General features: G+C 36.1%; 1 protein-coding gene across 1 annotated transcript in view; it reads right to left on the bottom strand.

Moving 5' to 3' along the window:
• The window catches only part of EYS (eyes shut homolog), a 1239289-nt gene that overhangs the window by 976077 nt on the left and 244108 nt on the right, over positions 1–19104 (bottom strand). Inside the window, 1 exon segment of the mRNA XM_070419099.1 lies at positions 3127–3239. Within this exon segment, the coding sequence (XP_070275200.1) occupies positions 3127–3239 (113 nt within the window).

Genomic DNA, 19104 nt, shown 5'->3' with positions numbered 1-19104 from the left:
TTTGGTCATTAGGAGTACCTTCAGTTTGCTCATGTATCCCTTTGACATGCAGTCATGATTTTGTTTTTTGAGTAATTCCTTGATTTGTGGTATTACAATATTCTCCACACTTATTTGTACATGTGGTGTCCTTGTCTTAGAATCAATTAAATCTCCAAGGAGACCTGATTCCTTTTATTGGAGGATAGCATGGGGGGAAAAAAAGATCTGGGCATCAGGCAAACATTATGCTAAGTGAAATAAGTCAGTCAAAAAAAGCTAAGAACCATGTGATTTCACTCATACATGGGTCATAAAACTGAAACTCATGAGCACAAAGAGCAGTGTGATAGTTACCAGAGGAAAGGGGGTGGGAGGAGAAGAAGTCCTAATATATGGTAACAGGAGAAGATTTGACTTTGGGTGGTGGGCACACAGTGAAATATACAGATCTTGTAACATATCTGTAATTATAATGCTAAAAACTACAATGCATAAAAACACTGCATTATTCAGCTCTACAGAAGTAATTATATAAAGATTTTTAAAAATTTTTAAAAAAATACACCTACACCTGAAACCTATATGTTCATTTTGACCGATATCATCCCAATCCTATGTAATAAAAGGCTAATATGCAAATTGTCCCCTCCACTGGGAGTTTGACTAAGAGTTCAACCAGTTGGACCAGAGGGCGGGGGCAGCCAGCCAACTGCCTGCAGCCCCTCCTCCAAGCTGGCCCTGACCCTGAACGCACACCCACCCAGATCAGGGGTGGGGCTGTTCGGCCAACTGCCTGTGGCTCATCCCCCAGCTGTGCACAAATTCGTGCGCCAGGCCTTTAGTAAATTTAATTAAAAAGTAAGTAAAAAATAAAACAATTTTAAAATAATAATTATTATTTAGACTATTCTGTGCATATCTTTACAATTGTATAATTAAATATGCATTGTCATCCTATCTAATCAAACATTACATAATATTGTCTATTGTATGGATTTTACATATATGTGTTACAAAATTATTTAAAATTACAATTAAACAGTTGATGATTTCTCATTTCTGGCAAACAATGGTACTTATATGACATATCTCATTTAATCTCTATTCAACTCAGTGAAGTAGGTGTAGTCTCAACTTCATTTAACAGACAAGAAAACTATAATTTAATGAGATTAAACAGATATAAAATATTTGAAATTAGACATGTAATCTTATATTTTTATTAATAATTATAAGAAGACACTTTCTAAGAAAATTAGAAATTAAATTTTAAAATTTTAAAATTTTAAAATTATCTCACCTGGCCAGTTTTGATAAGTGGTTAGAGCATCAGCACATGAACCAGAAGGTTGCGGGTTCGACCCCAGCAGTGGTTGGAGTACATGTGGGAGTCAACCTATGATGTGTCTCTCTCTCATAGATATTTCTCTCTCTGCCTCTCTCTGTTTCTCACCGACCCCTCCACTTTCTCCCTTCCACTCTCTCTTGAAAGTCAATGGAAAAAATAACCTCTGGTGAGGTTTAAAAAAAATATAAAAATAAATAAAATAAAAATATCCATATTGATTAAATTTAATTGAAAAGTAAGGTGGTTAATTGTATAAGTCAAGTTCACTAAACCACTGGGTACCCAGATTAAACCTTTTGCATGTGTGTGTCTGTGAAATTGTTTCCTGATGAGATTAGCATTTGAATCAGTGAACTCAGTAAGGAAGCTTGCTCTCCCAGTATCTTTTGGCATCAGCCAAATTGAGAGGCTCCGACTAGACAAAAAAAGTGAAGGAAGGGAGGATTTGCCCTTTCTTGCCTGCTTACTTGAGCTGAATTGGTTTTCTTCTGTCCTTCAACTGTGATTTACAGCATTGGCTTCCTCTGGTTCCTAGGCCTTTGGACTCAGAACGGAAAGACCAGTAACCTTCCTGGGTTTTTAACTTGCAGATGACAGAGTGGGACTTCAAACACCCTGTAATTGTGTGACACAATTTCTGAGAGAGAGAGAGAGAGAGAGAGAGAGAGAGAGAGAGAGAGAGAGAGAGAGAGAGAGAGATTTCCCATTGCTCCTGTTTCTCTGGAGAACCATGATTGATACAGTTTTAAAAATCTGTGGCTTAGCCAAACCGGTTTGGCTCAGTGGATAGAGCGTCGGCCTGCAGACTGAAAGGTCCCAGGTTCGATTCCGGTCAGGGGCATGTACCTGGGTTGCGGGCACATCCCCAGTGGGAGATGTGCAGGAGGCAGCTGATCAATGTTTCTCTCTCGTCGATGTTTCTAACTCTCTGTCTCTCTCCCTTCCTCTCTGTAAAAAATCAATAAAATATATTAAAAAAAAATAAAAAATCTGTGGCTTAGAAAATGATACTAAAGTTTAAAAAAGTTTTCAATGATTTTTATATACTAGTTTGCAGAGTAAGTTATCAAATATCCATTTTACAAGTCAACCACCTATTTCTTTTTTTAAAATTATAATTTCTTTTTTTAAAAATATATTTTATTGATTTTTTACAGAGAGGAAGGGAGAGAGATAGAGAGTTAGAAACATCGATGAGAGAGAAACATCGATCAGCTGCCTCCTGCACATCCCCAGGTACATGCCCTTGACCGGAATCGAACCTGGGAACTTTCAGTTCGCAGGCTGACGCTCCATCCACCGAGCCAAACCGGCTTCGGCATAAATTATAATTTCTTAACTTAAGCTAAAGAAGTATGATCAAAATTGAAACCCAATAAAAAGTATATGTTAATGGCAACTATATTTTAAACCAAATATAGCTACTTCCAAAAATTAAATAGATGATTCTATTATAAAACAAATGAAACCTCACTGATTTTATGAGAAATTAAATAATAAGAAAAGATATTTTAAATATAAAGTGATAGGGTGCTAATACATTTCTTACTTTTCAGTGTATCATTTGGTTGTAATGGTGGCCTTTTAAGTAAAAAACTCAGATAAATTATTATAGTGGATGGAAAAACAAAGCTCATTTAACTCTCCGTAAGGGATAATTGGTTGGCCACTTTAGGAGCTGACTTTAAGAAAATGAAGGACTAATAATGTTGTTGGAAGTCTGAAATGAGTTCAGACAAGAGACAGATATGCTTTTTAATTATGTTTGCTTGTCCTTCTCTCTTGGTGATCATTACCTTTAAATGGAGCCACACAGTGGCAGAAGCAATTCCCAGGTTGGTCAATGCAAGTAGCTCCATTCTTGCAGGGGTGGGAAGCACACTCATCTGCATCTATCTCACATTTGTACCTTTGAAAAATAATAACCTCAGTTTTAAAAGACAAGAAGATACCAGGTTATAATTCTTAAATTTGTCCAAATCTTTTAGTCTACTTGGGGTGGTATCTGAGACTAAACTCACCAGATAAGAGCACCACATACATTAGTGTCAGAACCCATTTATTTCACCTCACTAAAAACTGCAGCGACTTCTCTTGAAAGCACATACTACAAGCTAATCTGAGCAGGTAAGCATTCAAAGTCTGCTCAGATGTGAACTAATTTATCTTCTACTTTGGAGTCTAGAGATGGAAGAGGATGTTTCCAGTTATTGGGATGCATTTCAAATGTGAGGTTAAATGAAATTAAAAAGGAACAAAAAAAGATATACTCCTGAACCAATAAATTCCTGATGTAATTCCCCAGTGCTAGGTGATCTTTACACGGCACGAATGTCTAAAGTTCCTTACCAATAAAGCCAGAGAGACAGATGCATTTGGATTTATCCATGAGCTCTGTAGATGTAGTGTTATGGAGGCTGGGGGATAAATCAAATTTCTTTCCATTAATTTCACAAAACAGGCCTACATGGGAAGAAAGAAAAACAGAAATGTCCATTATCTATAGTCTTAATGTTTTCTTTTAACTAGTTCTCAATGCAGATCTTTCATAATGCTCCACCTATAATTGTGTTGCCATAACTACCCTTTCATATCATATCACTTGGATTGTTTCTTAATTTGCAAAGTGCTGGAAACAGCCTAAACGGACATGGAATTAATTCTTAAGACTTATGACAGCTAATTTTTTTGTCAATTTTTAACAATGATTGACAAATTTACACATTATACTTACAAACAAGATAAATGGAAATTTTCTTAATAATCTTAATTTTTTTTCTCTACAATAGTTAAATGAATGTGGGCTGGGGAAAATTAATGTAATATAAATCTAAATAGGAAAAATGATACCTAACCAAATAGAAAAATCTAGTTTTATTTCTATTATCTAATCTAATAAAAGAGAAACATGCAAATTGACCGCACCTCTGCTATGCCCCAAGCCATGCCCACCAGCCAATCACAGCGACTATGTGCAAATTAACCCAACCAAGATGGCAGCCGGCAGCCACGGAGCTGGAGCAAGCAGGAGGCTTGGTTGTCCCAGTGATGGAGGAAGCCAAGCTTTCTGCCTGCCCTGGCTGGGTGTGGCCTCCGCTTATGGAAACAAAGTTTCAATTATAGAAGATAAATAAATCCCAGATACCTGCTTCTAGCCAGCCTCCACTGGGAGCTTGGGTGGTGGGGGCCATGGACAGCCTGCAAACAGCCATCAGCCCCTCACTCAGGATGGCCACACCCTCATGGGGTGAGGGTCCCCACTGGGGGCTTGCCAACCTGCAAACAGCCATCAGCCCTTCACCCAGACTGGCCAGGCACCCCAGCGGGGACCCCCACCCTGAAGGGGCTGTGGCCAGTCTGAAAATGGCCCTCAGCCCCTCACTCAGGCTGCCCAAGCACCCTTCAGGGCAAACCAGCCGGCCCCCACCCATGTACCAGGCCTCTATCCTATATAATAAAAGGGTAACATGCAAACTGACCCTAACAGCAGAACAACTGGGAATGACTGGTGACTATGATACACACTGACTACCAGGGGACAGATGCTCAATGCAGGAGCTTCCCCCTGGTGGTCAGTGCGCTCCCAAAGGGGGAGCTCTGCTCAGCCACAAGCCAGGCTGATGGCTGCCAGTACAGCGGAGGTGGTAGGAGCCTCTCCCGCCTCCTCAGCAGCACTAAGGATGTCTGACTGCAGCTTAGGCCTGCTCCCCGCTGGCAAGTGGACATCCCTTGAGGGCTCCTGGGCTGCCAGAGTGATGCCTGACTGCCACCTTAGGCCCAATCCTCCAGGGAGTGGGCTTAAGCCAGCAGGTGGTCATCCCCCGAGGGGTCCCAGACTTCGAGAAGGTACAGGCTGGGCTGAGGGACCCCCCCGAGTGCACAAATTTTTGTGCACCAGGCCTCTAGTCATTAATAAAATGATATATTAAGAGAAAATATGACATTAGAACACCAGGTTAAACTGACGGAAAAAGGTGAACACAAAATATAATATGAGTCTATAAATACTTTGTTTAAACCTTAACAATATTTATTTGGTAATTTTCCTTATGGATGAACTTTGTGAAGGGAAAAAAGGCACATTTAAAACTGTGTATTTTTTTGTAGATGGGGATATAGCAAAAGTGATCTTTCCAAAAGACCTTGTTTTTGCTCTCTGTCATAGAATTTTTAAAAATCACTCTGAGTTTTTAGTGATGATAATAAATAGAGAACAGTTTTTATAGTGGCCTCATTTTTTTCTGAAGATGATCACTCTTAAGGTTAACTATGTAAAACCAGTTTTCCAGATTTAATAGGAAAAAATGCTATTACATTCATGATTTTCAAAACAAATTTTACTCTATTACTTTTTAAAAAGAATGTGGTTTTATTTATAAATCAATTATTAACATAGAAGTAGAATTAGGAACAGTTTTGGATAGTTAGAATTTGGGTGACATTTTGGCTTGTAATGTTGGCAATTTTATCATATTTGCTCACATCTTAGGAAAGTATTGAGAGTCCTACTACCTTTCTTTTTGATCTATGAAAACAAAGGTCTGCCAGTTATAAGTTTCTTTCTACTGTAAAAAAACCCCCACAAACAAACAAAAAAAATAAACAACAAAAAATCACACATATTTTAAAACATAATGAGCTCTTTATCAAAATAAGTGATATATTTTGTCAAGGGTAACTTAAAGAGTTACCATAGTAACAAAATGAAATGTGATGTAAAAATAAATAGTTCATGTGTTAAGTATAAGTGTACTGGATTTATAGTTTAGAAGTCTTCTAAAAAACAAACATTCATTTACAGACACAAAATATTCATACCACATTGAATACATCTATTCCTATTATGATGTGAAGATGTAGTAAAATAATCCAAGCAGATATTAGATATTCAAATGTTTTTTTGGGAAAAAATTGATTTGTGTGCCTATATAATAAATTGTGTCTTCTAAAAATAGAGTTACTTATGCTTCAAATTAACTCTCAGTTATCATTAACCCTTGGGTAGCACGTGTGCCTACCTTGAAATTCGTCCTTACACAGGCAGTTAAAGGTGCTGTGGAGATTAACACAAGTCTTTGCATTTGCACAGGCATCACTTGGGCACTCAACTACCTCATCTCACAGTTCTCACTTAGAAACAGCAAAGGATTCATTTAATCACAAATGTGTTACTGATGCAACCTACAACTAACTCTAAGAATGTGTTTAGAACATATGAGATTTTCAAATTGTCTGCAAAAAAATAAATAAAAATCAACACATTGATTGATGCTATCAACTAGATATTTACTTTTTCTGTTTTAGCTTTTATGTGACTGTAACTGTGGCTTTATTCTTATCTCAGGGAACTTAGAAGAATTAAAAAGTCCCATTATTTCCTTAAAATTAAACATACATGACTGTAATTAAGTCACAAAATTGAAAAGATCAACAGTAACAGAAGAAATAAAAAAGGCACTATTTAAAAATGTTTTTCTCTATTTGGTGGACTTGATGGTAAGAACTGATCTGAAGTGCTTTTTATTCTATTTACTATGTTCAATGCTTAAATTTTAATGGTGTTACAGTGTTAAGAACATTTTGTGAAAATATCTCACTTCTCAGGAAACACTTGAATTTCAATGGATGAGCAAACACAAGGTTAGTGTGAAGCTCATACAAATGACTAGTCCTGTGATTATCATTAGGTAAACTATGATTTATAATTCTCAATTTTATAATAAAAAAAACAAAGAAGTTATCTTTAAACCTCAGTTTTTTGTTATACTATATAAAAAGCATTCTGTGAAATATTCACCCATGATTTATATAACATTCTGTGATTTATTCAATAAACCCTTTTTACTGTTCTTTGAGGTTAATTTATAATCAGTACCTCTCCCTTTTAAAAAAAATCATAATTAAATGTGGTTTACTCTGACAACATATAGGCAGTGATTCTACTTTAGAATAAAATAATAGTGCTTTTCCAACAAAAATAAATAATCATACAGCAACAGAAATATAGATGTAGTAAAGGAAAAATGAATACATGTAAAGGAAAATAAACTTCTTTGTGAAAAGTTAAAAGCTGATGAATTGTGAAATATCCTTACCAGTCTCTGGCAAATAATAATAATAAAAAAGCCCAAAGGTAGCATTGTTATTTGCCCAGTTATGAATACTTGGTAGGACAAAAGAGAGAATTTCCATTTATTAAAAAAATAGATTGATATTTTTAACGTTGAGAAAATGTTTTATTGACTGCACCTTTCTCTTATTATTTTAGATGCAAAGGCTTTTCAAAGAAAAACTTGAAATAAGGTTCTCTTAAAATTACCTATTTTAGTGTGTTGTTTATGTATCTCCTGATCAAACCAGCAGGATAAAAATTACACAGGGTTTATTATCTTTATATCACTTCTGTAACCCCCATAACAACTGTACTGGAGGGATACTGTTCTTATTTCTATTTTAAAGGTGTGGAATTTAGACAAATAGACGCTATAAAACTTGCTTACATCTCTCACCTGTGAGACAGTGGCAAAGCTATAATTCAAATCAAAGCAATCTGCTGCAACATTTCTTAGTCTTTATATGTCATTCATTTTAATGGGATCGCTCACTCCATAGGCTCACCCCATATATTTCTGGTTAGTTGTGACCAGAGAATAATTTGATTACCAAATGGTGTGTGGCATTTCCAGAATCTCCTGCTCTGATTCTTCCTATCAAAATGCTGCCTGTTGTGATGCCTTCTGTCAAAATATTTTGGGTCCCCAAAATCTCAGATTTAATAGGAAAAAATGCTATTACATTCATGAAGGAGCCTTATCAAGAATTACCTCAAAAAGCTGATGCAGAATTTCCAAAGTGAACCACTCCTAGATTCCCATAATCATACCCACTGAACATGCACCCACTTATCTGTGTATACCGGCAAGCCCTGTCCTGGAGAAGATTTGAGAAAAGTGAAGTACAAATTAGGAACTTAGTCAAAGCCAGAGGGGGAAAATGTAGTGGGTTTAAAAAAAAAAAAGGAATTCAAAAATACGACTAAAAATGCCATATTGCAAATATTTCAATTTGTCCACTAACTTTATCTTATTATGTCTAACACACAGAAGAAAAGATGGCCAGTTACACCATTTGCAGTGTTCATGATATAACAACACATTACTGATTCAAGAGAAAGAACAGTTGCTCTTGCTACTAAGGCCAATAATAAGTCACACTAGGAGGTCCTTTTAGGATGTGGGTAACTTGTCTGTACATCCTTGCAGATGACACAATATGAGTTTCACACAGCAGTTTCTTTTCTGTTTTTATGCACATTAAAGTTCAAAATTTTTAAAAAATCTATTGAATTTAGTGCATTTTTTCTTCTCAACTACATTCAAAAGTGGATTATGGGATAACTGAAGCTCAGATAAATTTAGATCTCCCTTATAAATTGTTTTTTCCTCCAATCTAATTTTTGATAAATATTGGCTAGAAATATGTTTTCAATTATATTGATTAATACATACTGGAAGAGCTGGTTTGTTGTTTTCACTATAAAATAAAAACTCTCTGTTTCAACAAAGAATTGAGTTTACTCAAGCATTCAGGACAAGGTGATATAATTTTATGGAAATTGAGAAACCTATTGTCATCACAAAATTTTCACCAAGGTTAAACAAGCAACAAAGACTTCAATTAAGGCAATTGTAATAGAAGAGAGGGGCCAGAACTCAGCCTGAACTTGACTCATCTGTAAAAAAGAGTGAAAGAGGTTTTAAGAACTAGGGTCTATGACAATAGGCTATATGTGTTTGCTAATTGGCCTTACACAAAAGAAACAAAATATTTACCAATATTCAAGACAGGAAGCCATTTTATAACTTTGATTAAGGTATATGCCAAAGTTAGCCACCTACCACCCACACAGACTGGGAGACACAGACATTATCTTGGTTTTTTAATATATATATATATTTTTTTATTTCAGAGAGGAAGGGAGAGGGAGAGAGAGATAGAAACATCAATGATGAGAGTGAATCATTGACTGGTTGCCTCTTGCATGCCCCCCTACTGAAGATTGAGTCCACAACCAGGATATATGCCCTTGATCAGAATCAAACCCAGGACCCTTTAGTCTACAGGCTGATGCTCTCTCCACTGAGTCATACCAGCCAGGCATTATCTTTCTTGATGATAACATTTCAAGGGGATGGCTCCTAGATCCTTGTTAAGACAACCCTGGGTAGCCGAAACCGGTTTGGCTCAGTGGATAGAGCGTTGGCCTGCGGACTGAGGGGTCCCAGGTTCGATTCTGGTCAAGGGCATGTACCTGGGTTGCGCGCACATCCCAGGTGTGCAGGAGGCGGCTGATCCATGTTTCTCTCTCATCGATGTTTCTGACTCTCTATCTCTCTCCCTTCCTCTCTGTAAAAAATAAATAAAATATATTTAAAAAAAAAAAAAAAAAAAAAAGACAACCCTGGGTTATAGACTTGACAAGAGACTTTTAAAAAGATACACACCTTAAAGGGGCAGAGAAAGAATTTATAATTACAAGTTTTTCTGAAGTAAATGCTTTGTGAAAAGGGAGGAGGGGAACTCTGGTCACACCATTTGGTTTCTGTAAAGGAGAAGAAAGGCGGGAACAATCCTGTTTAAATTTTAAACTGAGGGAAACTTTACAGCTGTCTTGGTCTAATTAGTCTGTGACTGATAAGACAGTGTGAAGATTTCTATAAACCTGTAGTTACCAAAGAGTGGAAGGAAATAATAAAATATTCATTTATATTCTTTTTTATAAATATATTTTTTATTGATTTTTTTACAGAGCGGAAGGGAGAGGGATACAGAGTTAGAAACATGGATGAGAGAGAAACATCGATAAGCTGCCCCTTGTACACCCCCTACTGGGGATTTGCCCCCAACCAAGGTACATGCCCTCGATTGGCAAAACCGGTTAGGGCAATTTATATTCTTAATATAACATTCTTCTCACATTCTAGTGAAGTCCAAGAAGTATGAGTCTCATCTCCACACTAAATGAAACAGATCTTCATGATTCCTAATTTGACTCCGAATTGTCTGAGCCCAAGTTCCTCCAATCAAATGAAATGTTACACTGCTACCAACTTATATTTCTAAAGACAAATGTGATGAAATACCCTACAATTTTAGCCTTCAATCGCTCCCTCATTCAAATTTCTAAAGCTCATCTATTAAAGGAGTCCCAACTGATGAAGATAGGGAATTTATGATTTCAGACATCAGGAGGGTTTGACTAAATACCTATAAGTAAGGCGTTTATTTATTTATTTATTTATTTATTTATTTATTTTAAATTTGGCATTTTAAAATTTATGTAAGTCTTTAATGTTACACCATATTTTATCCCTGCTTAGATATACTTCATTCTACACCATGGTACATATATCCATGGAAACTTAACAGACCAAGATGATGCTTTTAATTAGTTTTGTGACTCTCAATAAGCCTTATATAAATACCTGTTCTAGCCTGAGAAATATGGAATTAGAGGATAAAGTAAAAAGCTTACAGCAAAGTCCACAGAAACATTAAACTCTGCACCTGGCCTACCTGCCTGGTACTATCTTTCTTATTCTGCCTTTGTCATGCATCTTCATAAATTTTAAATTTTATTTTTCTGAAATTATACATAAATTACCTTTAATTTTTCATAAAACTTATTAATGGTAGCATTGATGACTCATTAGTTTGAAGGCTGACGCTACTGTTTATCCTACTGAATTTGTTTTGATCAGTATCAAATTTTTTATGTGTATATGCCTTTGTGCATGGTTAATACTAATTTAAAAACTCAAAATTTACTACAAAGATCTCACTGCATAGAACGGCATATTAATTTTTTCCTTAGGTAGAAGAGAGGGAGTTAAGGTCCGCAGTACTGCTTCTGTTGGGGTATTAGAGTAGAATCTGGGCAGAAAGTAGAGGGGGAAATGATCCATGGATTTCAAATCAAATCAGAACCATAGCTCTCCCATTTAAAGCCCAGATCAGAGGTAATATCCAAGAGGCCTGATTGAAGGAGCCTAAGAAAAAAAAAACACATTACTTCTACTGATGATAGATTTAAATGAGGTAGAAACCTTTAAAGGAAATCTTTAAAGAAACCTTATTTTTTATTCTCAGTTTCCATTTAGAGAAACTGCCTTAAAATTCTTGGCCTCTTTGCCCTTCCAATTGTTCTTCCCCAGAAAACTGTGCAGTGAGTCACCTTTGTGGTGCAAAATAGCCATTGATTCAAAGTTCTTAGTTTAGATGGAGCTAATCTTTCAAAAGCCCAGTTAATCACTCTCTTTGACAAGGTAGTAGGCAATGAACTAAGTACTCTGCTCTGCAGATTGGAGGTACCATTTGTATCTCATATTTAAGCCATACCCTTCTAGAGATTACCATTGATCAATTTAATCTCTTGGTTTTCTGTTGGATGTGTTATTATTTATACACTAGAGGCCCAGTGCACAAAATTTGTGCATGGGTAGGGTCCCTAGTGGCTGCTGGCTGGGGCCTTCCTTCATTCCGTGCTGTCCCCTGGTGGTCAGCGTACATCATAGTGAGTGACCGAACCCCCAGTTGGCCGAACTACTGAGGGGGCACTTTGCATATGAGGCTTTTATATATATTTAGATTGGTTCAAACACAGACATGGAAAAAGAATGCTCTTTCTTGGTTGAAACACTCATAGATGCAACAGGTTTTAGGGTGGTTTGTGTATCTGTGCTACCGGGAAGTTATTTTCACAGTTTCGAATAGTTATAGATTCTATGAAGTGAGTTAGAAAAACTCTTTACTCAGTACTTGAACTGAAAGCTAATAAATTACAACTTAAGATCTTAGACATAGGGGCTGAATGGGCAGAATGTCCTTGCTGCTTATTTTGATGTCTACATATAGAATCCACCACAAAGTCCAGGCACTAGGCATGGAAGCAGCAGGGTGACTTGAGGCTTGATTCTCCTTAAGTCCCCTCCTAGACCCATTTCTCTTAGACCCATTTCTTCTTAACTTAGGGTCTGAGCCTGCTGAACCTGCAGGTGTTTAATAATGTGATGTGTATTGTGAGCTCATAGAGTAAGCAGAAACTAATGAACATGTATGAAAAATTTGAAGTAACACAATAAGATCATCACAGGGACACTCTTATGAATTAAAAAATAAATCATTCATAACTGGTGCATTTTTCTGACTAAAAAATTTACTTCACAGATTCTAATCTGTTGATTGGTTGGTTTATGCTAATTACATCTTTTTAAGTTTCAAAAACTAAATCACAGGGTAAGCTTACTAAGAAATCATTTATGTGGAAAAGCAAAAACTTTTATATGAAATTACACAAAATCACATTTTTAGTGAATCCTTACAGTGCTGCCACACATGCCTATGAAACATTTAGAACTGGCAATTGGCCTTGTAAGGTAATATTTTGGGGAATGCATGAAAGACTATGAATCACATATTTTAGTTTTAAATCACCTTTCCTATTTCTTCCCTCCCCCCATGACCATTGCTATAAGACCAATCCCAAAAGTATTCACTGAATTTCCTCTTTGGGATATTTAAAAATATATAAAATTTAATAGCATTACTGCAAAATAACCTTACTGGCTACCTTTAGTTTTCATTATGATGTCTCAGTTTAATTAATTCAATGACAATCAAAAACATAAAGTGGATAGATATTGTTATTTGTTGAAAGCAGGACATTTTCAAAGCCATGCAGTTTTAACTTGAGTTAATACCAGGTCTTCTCATTCTTGATTGATCAGAGAGGCCTCATAATTACTGGACAGTTAATTTAAAAAAAATACTTCAGTTTCCAAATTTAATGTTAGTTTTTTATGTTTTAACCAAACATAAATATTATTATTAGAATTACGAGGAAGTTGGTGAGATTATGTAAGTTTCTTAAGGTTGTGAGACACATAAATGTTAGACATTATCTCTGATTGTACTATTAGCAATTTTGAACCTATTTCCAGGTCATGAACAATTGGTAATAACAAGATTTCTTGTGGTAATTATACACTTGCAGATTTGATAATAGTCTATCAGGTGGAATAACAATATGGGAACCCATTTTCCTATAATGCTCAGTCTCAGAAATGATTTTTTTTCTGTATAATGAAGCAGGAGTTTATTAGGCATGTCATCAGAGTTGAAAGGAAAAGTACAACAGACCTATTTCATGGTACAGCAGACTTTATATCAAAGAGCTCTTCAGAAGGAGACATTAGATTTGCAGAAATAATCTTGTTTCAGTTTTTAGTCAAAATTACAATGCATTCAAAGTTCTGAGTATAAATTGATTCAAGCTTGAATTCATCAGGGAAGCTATCTAAATTGGTTAGATTTAATGCTTCCAAATCAGTTCCTTTCTTAGTAGACACTTGCTAATCATATACTAATCTCACTGCTGTGAAAGTATTTATTCATTCACAAATAGTTACACATAGTGCTATGAGGATACTAATGAGATACTATGCATGCAACAATTGGGAGATGAGCTATGTAATATCTGCTTAACTATGGAGGAATAGCAAATGGGATTGGTCATTCAAATATGATAAGTCAAATTTAGCATGTAGAATTCTTATTCTTGAAAGGATATCATAAAGAAAGTGGTCTATTTCCTAGTTCCACTTTTAAGTAGTTTATGAAAATGGCCTTGTTGGGAAAAAAATGGCAATGCATTTTCTAAGAATTAGATATCTACTTTCATTACACTAATACGTATGATATGTTTCTGTTGGATCAGAATAAAGGAAGAGGAAAAGTAGACAATGAGAGAAGGTTACATAAATTCAAAAATTGACAAAGAGATATATATATATAAATAATTTAGATTAAAATTTCAATTTACAGACTAACTCAAAGTCCCCCACCAAATAGTTCTTAAACATCAGGATTAAAATGAATGTCTAAACCAAGACAGGATATTCCTCCTAAATATCTGAGCATACATAAATAGTTATACTTCTATATGCCCTAAACAATTGGTAACTAATTGTAAGAGAGATTAAAGATGAAATTTTACCACCATATTTAGTGAAATCTAAGATGCCACAAATTGTTAGATGTACCAGAAATTGATAAACACATTATCAAATGTTGGACTTTCTTTCATTTCAGAAAGGGTAAAATGTGAAGAAAGGCAAAAAGCATGCTTTAGAATGCATGAAGTGCTGTTGTAGTCAGACACAAATGGCCGCTACTCTGGATGTGTCAGTCATGGGCCAGATGGGAGACAGAAACTACATATGTAATTTGAACAGGGAATATGTAATATAAAGAATTAATTAGCAGCAAAGGCAATAAACTACTAATAGGAGTCAAGAGACTTCTAAAGACTCTTCTCTCCCAAAGTTATGTTTTCTTTTAATTTGATGTCACTACCTACTTTTGATACTTTTAATACTTTGTGTTACATGCTATGGAATCAATATATAGAAAGAAAAATTTTAATCCCAATTTCAGTAAGGCAGATGCTTTTTAAAGAAGCATCTGTCTATCCTAGCACAGAAAGTTAACAGTGTGAAGAGAGGGTTAAAATCCTCAGTCACACTGCTGCTCCCTGGCCATCAATACATATGCCTGTAAAAAATCATCGCATTGTTAAGCTTAATGTAATTTGTAACACTATCCTCAACACCCTCATTGCAAATGTTTCTCATCCTCTTAGTAACTTTTCCTGTTGCACTGATTAGTTTATTACTTGAGAAATCTTATATTTCAATTCTGATTCCATCATCTCAGATAATGCTAGCATCCATTGGGCCACCTATCACATCAGTGTCTCATTTCCGTAGCATTTTATTCTCCAACTAGAGGCCCAGTGCACAAATTCATGCACCAGTGGGGTCCCTCAGCCTGGCCTGCAGGGATCAGGCTGAAACTGGCTCCCGACATCCCCCGAGGGGTCCTGGTTTGCTAGAGGGCTGTTTTCCAGTGACACATCCCGGAATCGGGCTCCCTCCTCTCTGGTTCTGGGTGCATCACCTGAGAACCTCAGCTGCCAAGTCACTGCAGCTCAGCAGCTCCTGCATTGAGCATCTGCCCCCTGGTGGTCATTGCACGTCATAGCTACTGGTCAGACAGTCGAACAGTTGGATGGTCGCTTAGGCTTTTATATATATAGATGACCTACACATTAAATTCATTTCAGTTGTACACACCAGTGGCTAAGGCATGGATATGCCCTCATAAGTACATTGCTCCATCTCTTAAATAATAAATACAGACATTTTGCTCATATATTATTACTCAATTAATGAATTTTTAAAATTGACTTTATAGAGGGAGGGAGGAAGGAAGAAAGAGAGAGATATCAATGGAAGAGAGAAACGCATCCTTCGGTTGCCTCAACATGTGCCCTGTCGGGGTATTGACCCTGCAACCCAAGTATGTGCCCTGACTGGGAATTGAACTGGTGACCTTCCAACCAACTGAACGACAGTGGCCAGGGCCAATTAATGACTTTTGATCTACAACATCTATCCTTGTTACCTATTTTTAGTTTATCCTAATTGGCCCCCAGGCCTTTCTTCTATTCCAAAAAAGCACTCTCTTACAAATTTTAATGTCCTTGCTGTTTTCTTTAGTGGTATTCACCAGCTACCTCTACCTTCAAATAGGCTTATCAGTGTATGTCAAGTGCTATGTTCCCAATTTTCATGTGTACACTGATGCGAAAAAGAGAGAAAGAGAGGGGGTGGGGAATTGGTGAGCAATACTTTGAATGAAATAATCTTATTTGTTGGTGTCAAATTGCTAATAAACCATAATCTTTGGTATCTGTAAAATTCTGATGCTTTCCATGAACCCTTCTCTACATACAACAGTATATGTTTAAATTTCTCTATACTCCTCTAATCTCTAATCTTGTTAACATAACACCCTTTCATGAGGTGACCTGAGCTCCACCCACAGACACTGAGTTCCACTCCAGATTCTAGGCTCACATGAGGTTCTGTTTGTTTTGAGATAAAACCATCACTTATCCGAATTCTGTGGCTCCTCTGGAGCCATGAAGCCCTGCAGCCAGCTCCTTGCAGTGGTGTGCCCTGGGCTGAGGCATGGCTGTCTTCACAGGTATGGTGTGCAGATGCAAACATGAAGTTAACCAGTGCTCATTTATCTCTCTTTAATTTACCAAAATGAGAATTGAAAGACTTTGACAAAACACAGGGTTGCAATGTGAACATAAGACCAGTGACAGACAATAAATTATTAATAAAAATAAGTGCAGAGGTAAGAGAGAAAGAGAGAGCGAATGACCTAACTAACTTAACTTTTAATAACACAGGAAGAACAGCAGTCTTAGGAGATCTCTATCAAGCCAGGATCTTTCATCTTCATGTTTAAGCACATTTACGCCTGTATTTTTCACATACCCTTTACCACCTAAGGGAGATATTGTTATTTCTACACATGTGGTTGGTAGCCTTTCCTAGTTTGGGGGGATCTTCCTCTATTACATCTTCCTCCGTCGCTTGGGTCTTCAAAATTCCCTTTTTTACCATTTTCTCTTATCAGCATTTAAAAATATTCTTTCTTAAAACAAAACATTTCCCATCATTTTCTATTCTTTATTCTCTTTCTCCATTTGTCACCAAGCTTCTTAAATATTTATTTATAGCCATTTCCTTGTTTCTATTCAATTTCAGTCACACGACAAGTAACTTGTGCCCCAGGCTCTACAGAAATTATGCCAATGTTATAGGATATTAAAGATAGATCCAACTTGCCCTCTTGGAGTCCCGTCCTACTTCATTTTGAGGTGGCATTTTCTGGTGTAGATTTCTGCCTCTGACTGCAAGTGCACTCTTCCCTTGCCTACACTTTTCACTGTGTTTCTCCTTTATGAGTCTCCTGATGTAGCTTCCCTTATTCTACTGACATCTTAAATACTTGCCTCTGCTTTTGTCATGGACCCTTTGAATGTCCCAAGAATGCCTCAAATTCAATGTATTCCAAATGAAGACTTCATCTATCTGACCAAATGTTTGCTTTCTAATTCTGTTTCTCCTAAATGATACCAGTTCTATCCATAGTGTCCAGTCAGAAGCCTGACATTTCCACTCAGCACCTCACTTTCATTAATGAAACAACAATGCTTTACACATTTGGTAATTTCACCTTTATTTTGATAAACACATGAGGTCAGCACAATTCTTAAATAACTTCCTAATCCACTTTTCTCCACCCACCATTGCAAATACCTATTTCCGACATCAAATCTTTCTTAAATATGAAAACAGCTTTCTAACTAGCATCCCTGCCTTGGATCTTATCCACCTACCAATTCATTCTGTATCCTAAAGCCAGATGTACCTTTCCCCCAAAGCATAAAAGTCCAATCCCCTTAACATGTTTGGCAAGATTTTGGATAATCTTTGTCCTGATTAGATCTCTAGTCTTATGTCATGTCACTCCCTCTCAATCTACACTAGAAGGCACCCACATACTCACAAGCACTCACCTTTGGACTAAAAAACAAACAAAAAAACACAAAAAATCTTCCTTAAATATTCTAAGTATTACTCTCACTCCTGTTTCTAGGCTGTTCTCATGCTTTCTCCTTAGCTATAAATAGGTTACTAACATATGGGCCAATTCCTACTCATGCCTGTGTGCTAGTCTAGCAGACACATTTTAAGAAGTCTTCTCTTTCTTGGAAGGAAATCTGGGTGAAGCCCTTTTCCTTTATGTTATCCCTGTACTTTTTATGCATCTCATGGCATCAATCCGTCCCATAGGACTATTTCTCCCAAGCCTTTTTGAAGCTTAATTTACAAATAAAATATTTAAAGTCTTAAATATGATGATTTGACATATGTATACATTGTGCACAGCTGACCACAAACAAGTTAACACATCCATCACCTCACAAAGTTACATTTTTGATGAAAATGTTTTACTTTCTTAGCAAATATCAAGTATACAACATTAACTATACTCACCATACTGTACATTAAATCCTCAGAACTAACTCATTTTATAACTGAAAACTTACCCCTTTTGACCAACATTCCCACAGCCCCTTAGCCACCACCAGTCTACGCTCTGTTTCTACGAATGTAACTTATTTTTGTTTTAAGAAACTACATATAAGTGATATCATGATTTATTTTTTTTTCTGTCTGTTTATTTCACTTAGCATAATGCCCTCCCAGTTTGACCCTTGGTATCACAAATAGCAGGATTTCCTTATTTTCTGGCCAAATAATATTCCATTGTAGCATTATTCACAATAGCTAAGATACGAAAACAACCTGAATGTCTGTGGATGAATGAACAGAGTAAGAAAATGTGGTGTGTATATACTATGTATTATTCTGTTGGTTTCTATAAGTTTTTGTGTACCTGTCTGTATCTCCCACACAATTGTAAAATAAACCCTTTTCTTTATTACTCACTCTTTATTTCTCTATGCCTACCACCATTCATGACAATAAATATTTGCTAAATACATAATCATCATAATAATGTAAGGGTAAAAATGGAAATACTATTTAAATAAATGGTGAGAAATTACATATAAATGTATTCATCACTTCTTTATTTCAGAATTTATGATTAAAATAACATTTATTCTCTTAACTCACTTATTTAGGAAAAATGGTCATTCATTTACCTCTGTTGGAACCGTTGCTTAGTTTTTCATTATCACAAAGTCTTTATCAGCGCCATATCAAAGCAATAAACATGTTTATAATGGATTCAATTATGAGTGAATATATAAAATAGGTATCACT

This window comes from Myotis yumanensis, unplaced genomic scaffold (assembly GCF_028538775.1).
Source record: "Myotis yumanensis isolate MYYU_CA2020_CCGP unplaced genomic scaffold, mMyoYum1.0.hap1 SCAF_6, whole genome shotgun sequence".
Classification (NCBI taxonomy): Eukaryota; Metazoa; Chordata; class Mammalia; order Chiroptera; family Vespertilionidae; genus Myotis; species Myotis yumanensis.
The sequence above is the reverse complement of the archived record's forward strand: the minus strand, read 5'-3'. Positions and strand labels throughout refer to the sequence as shown.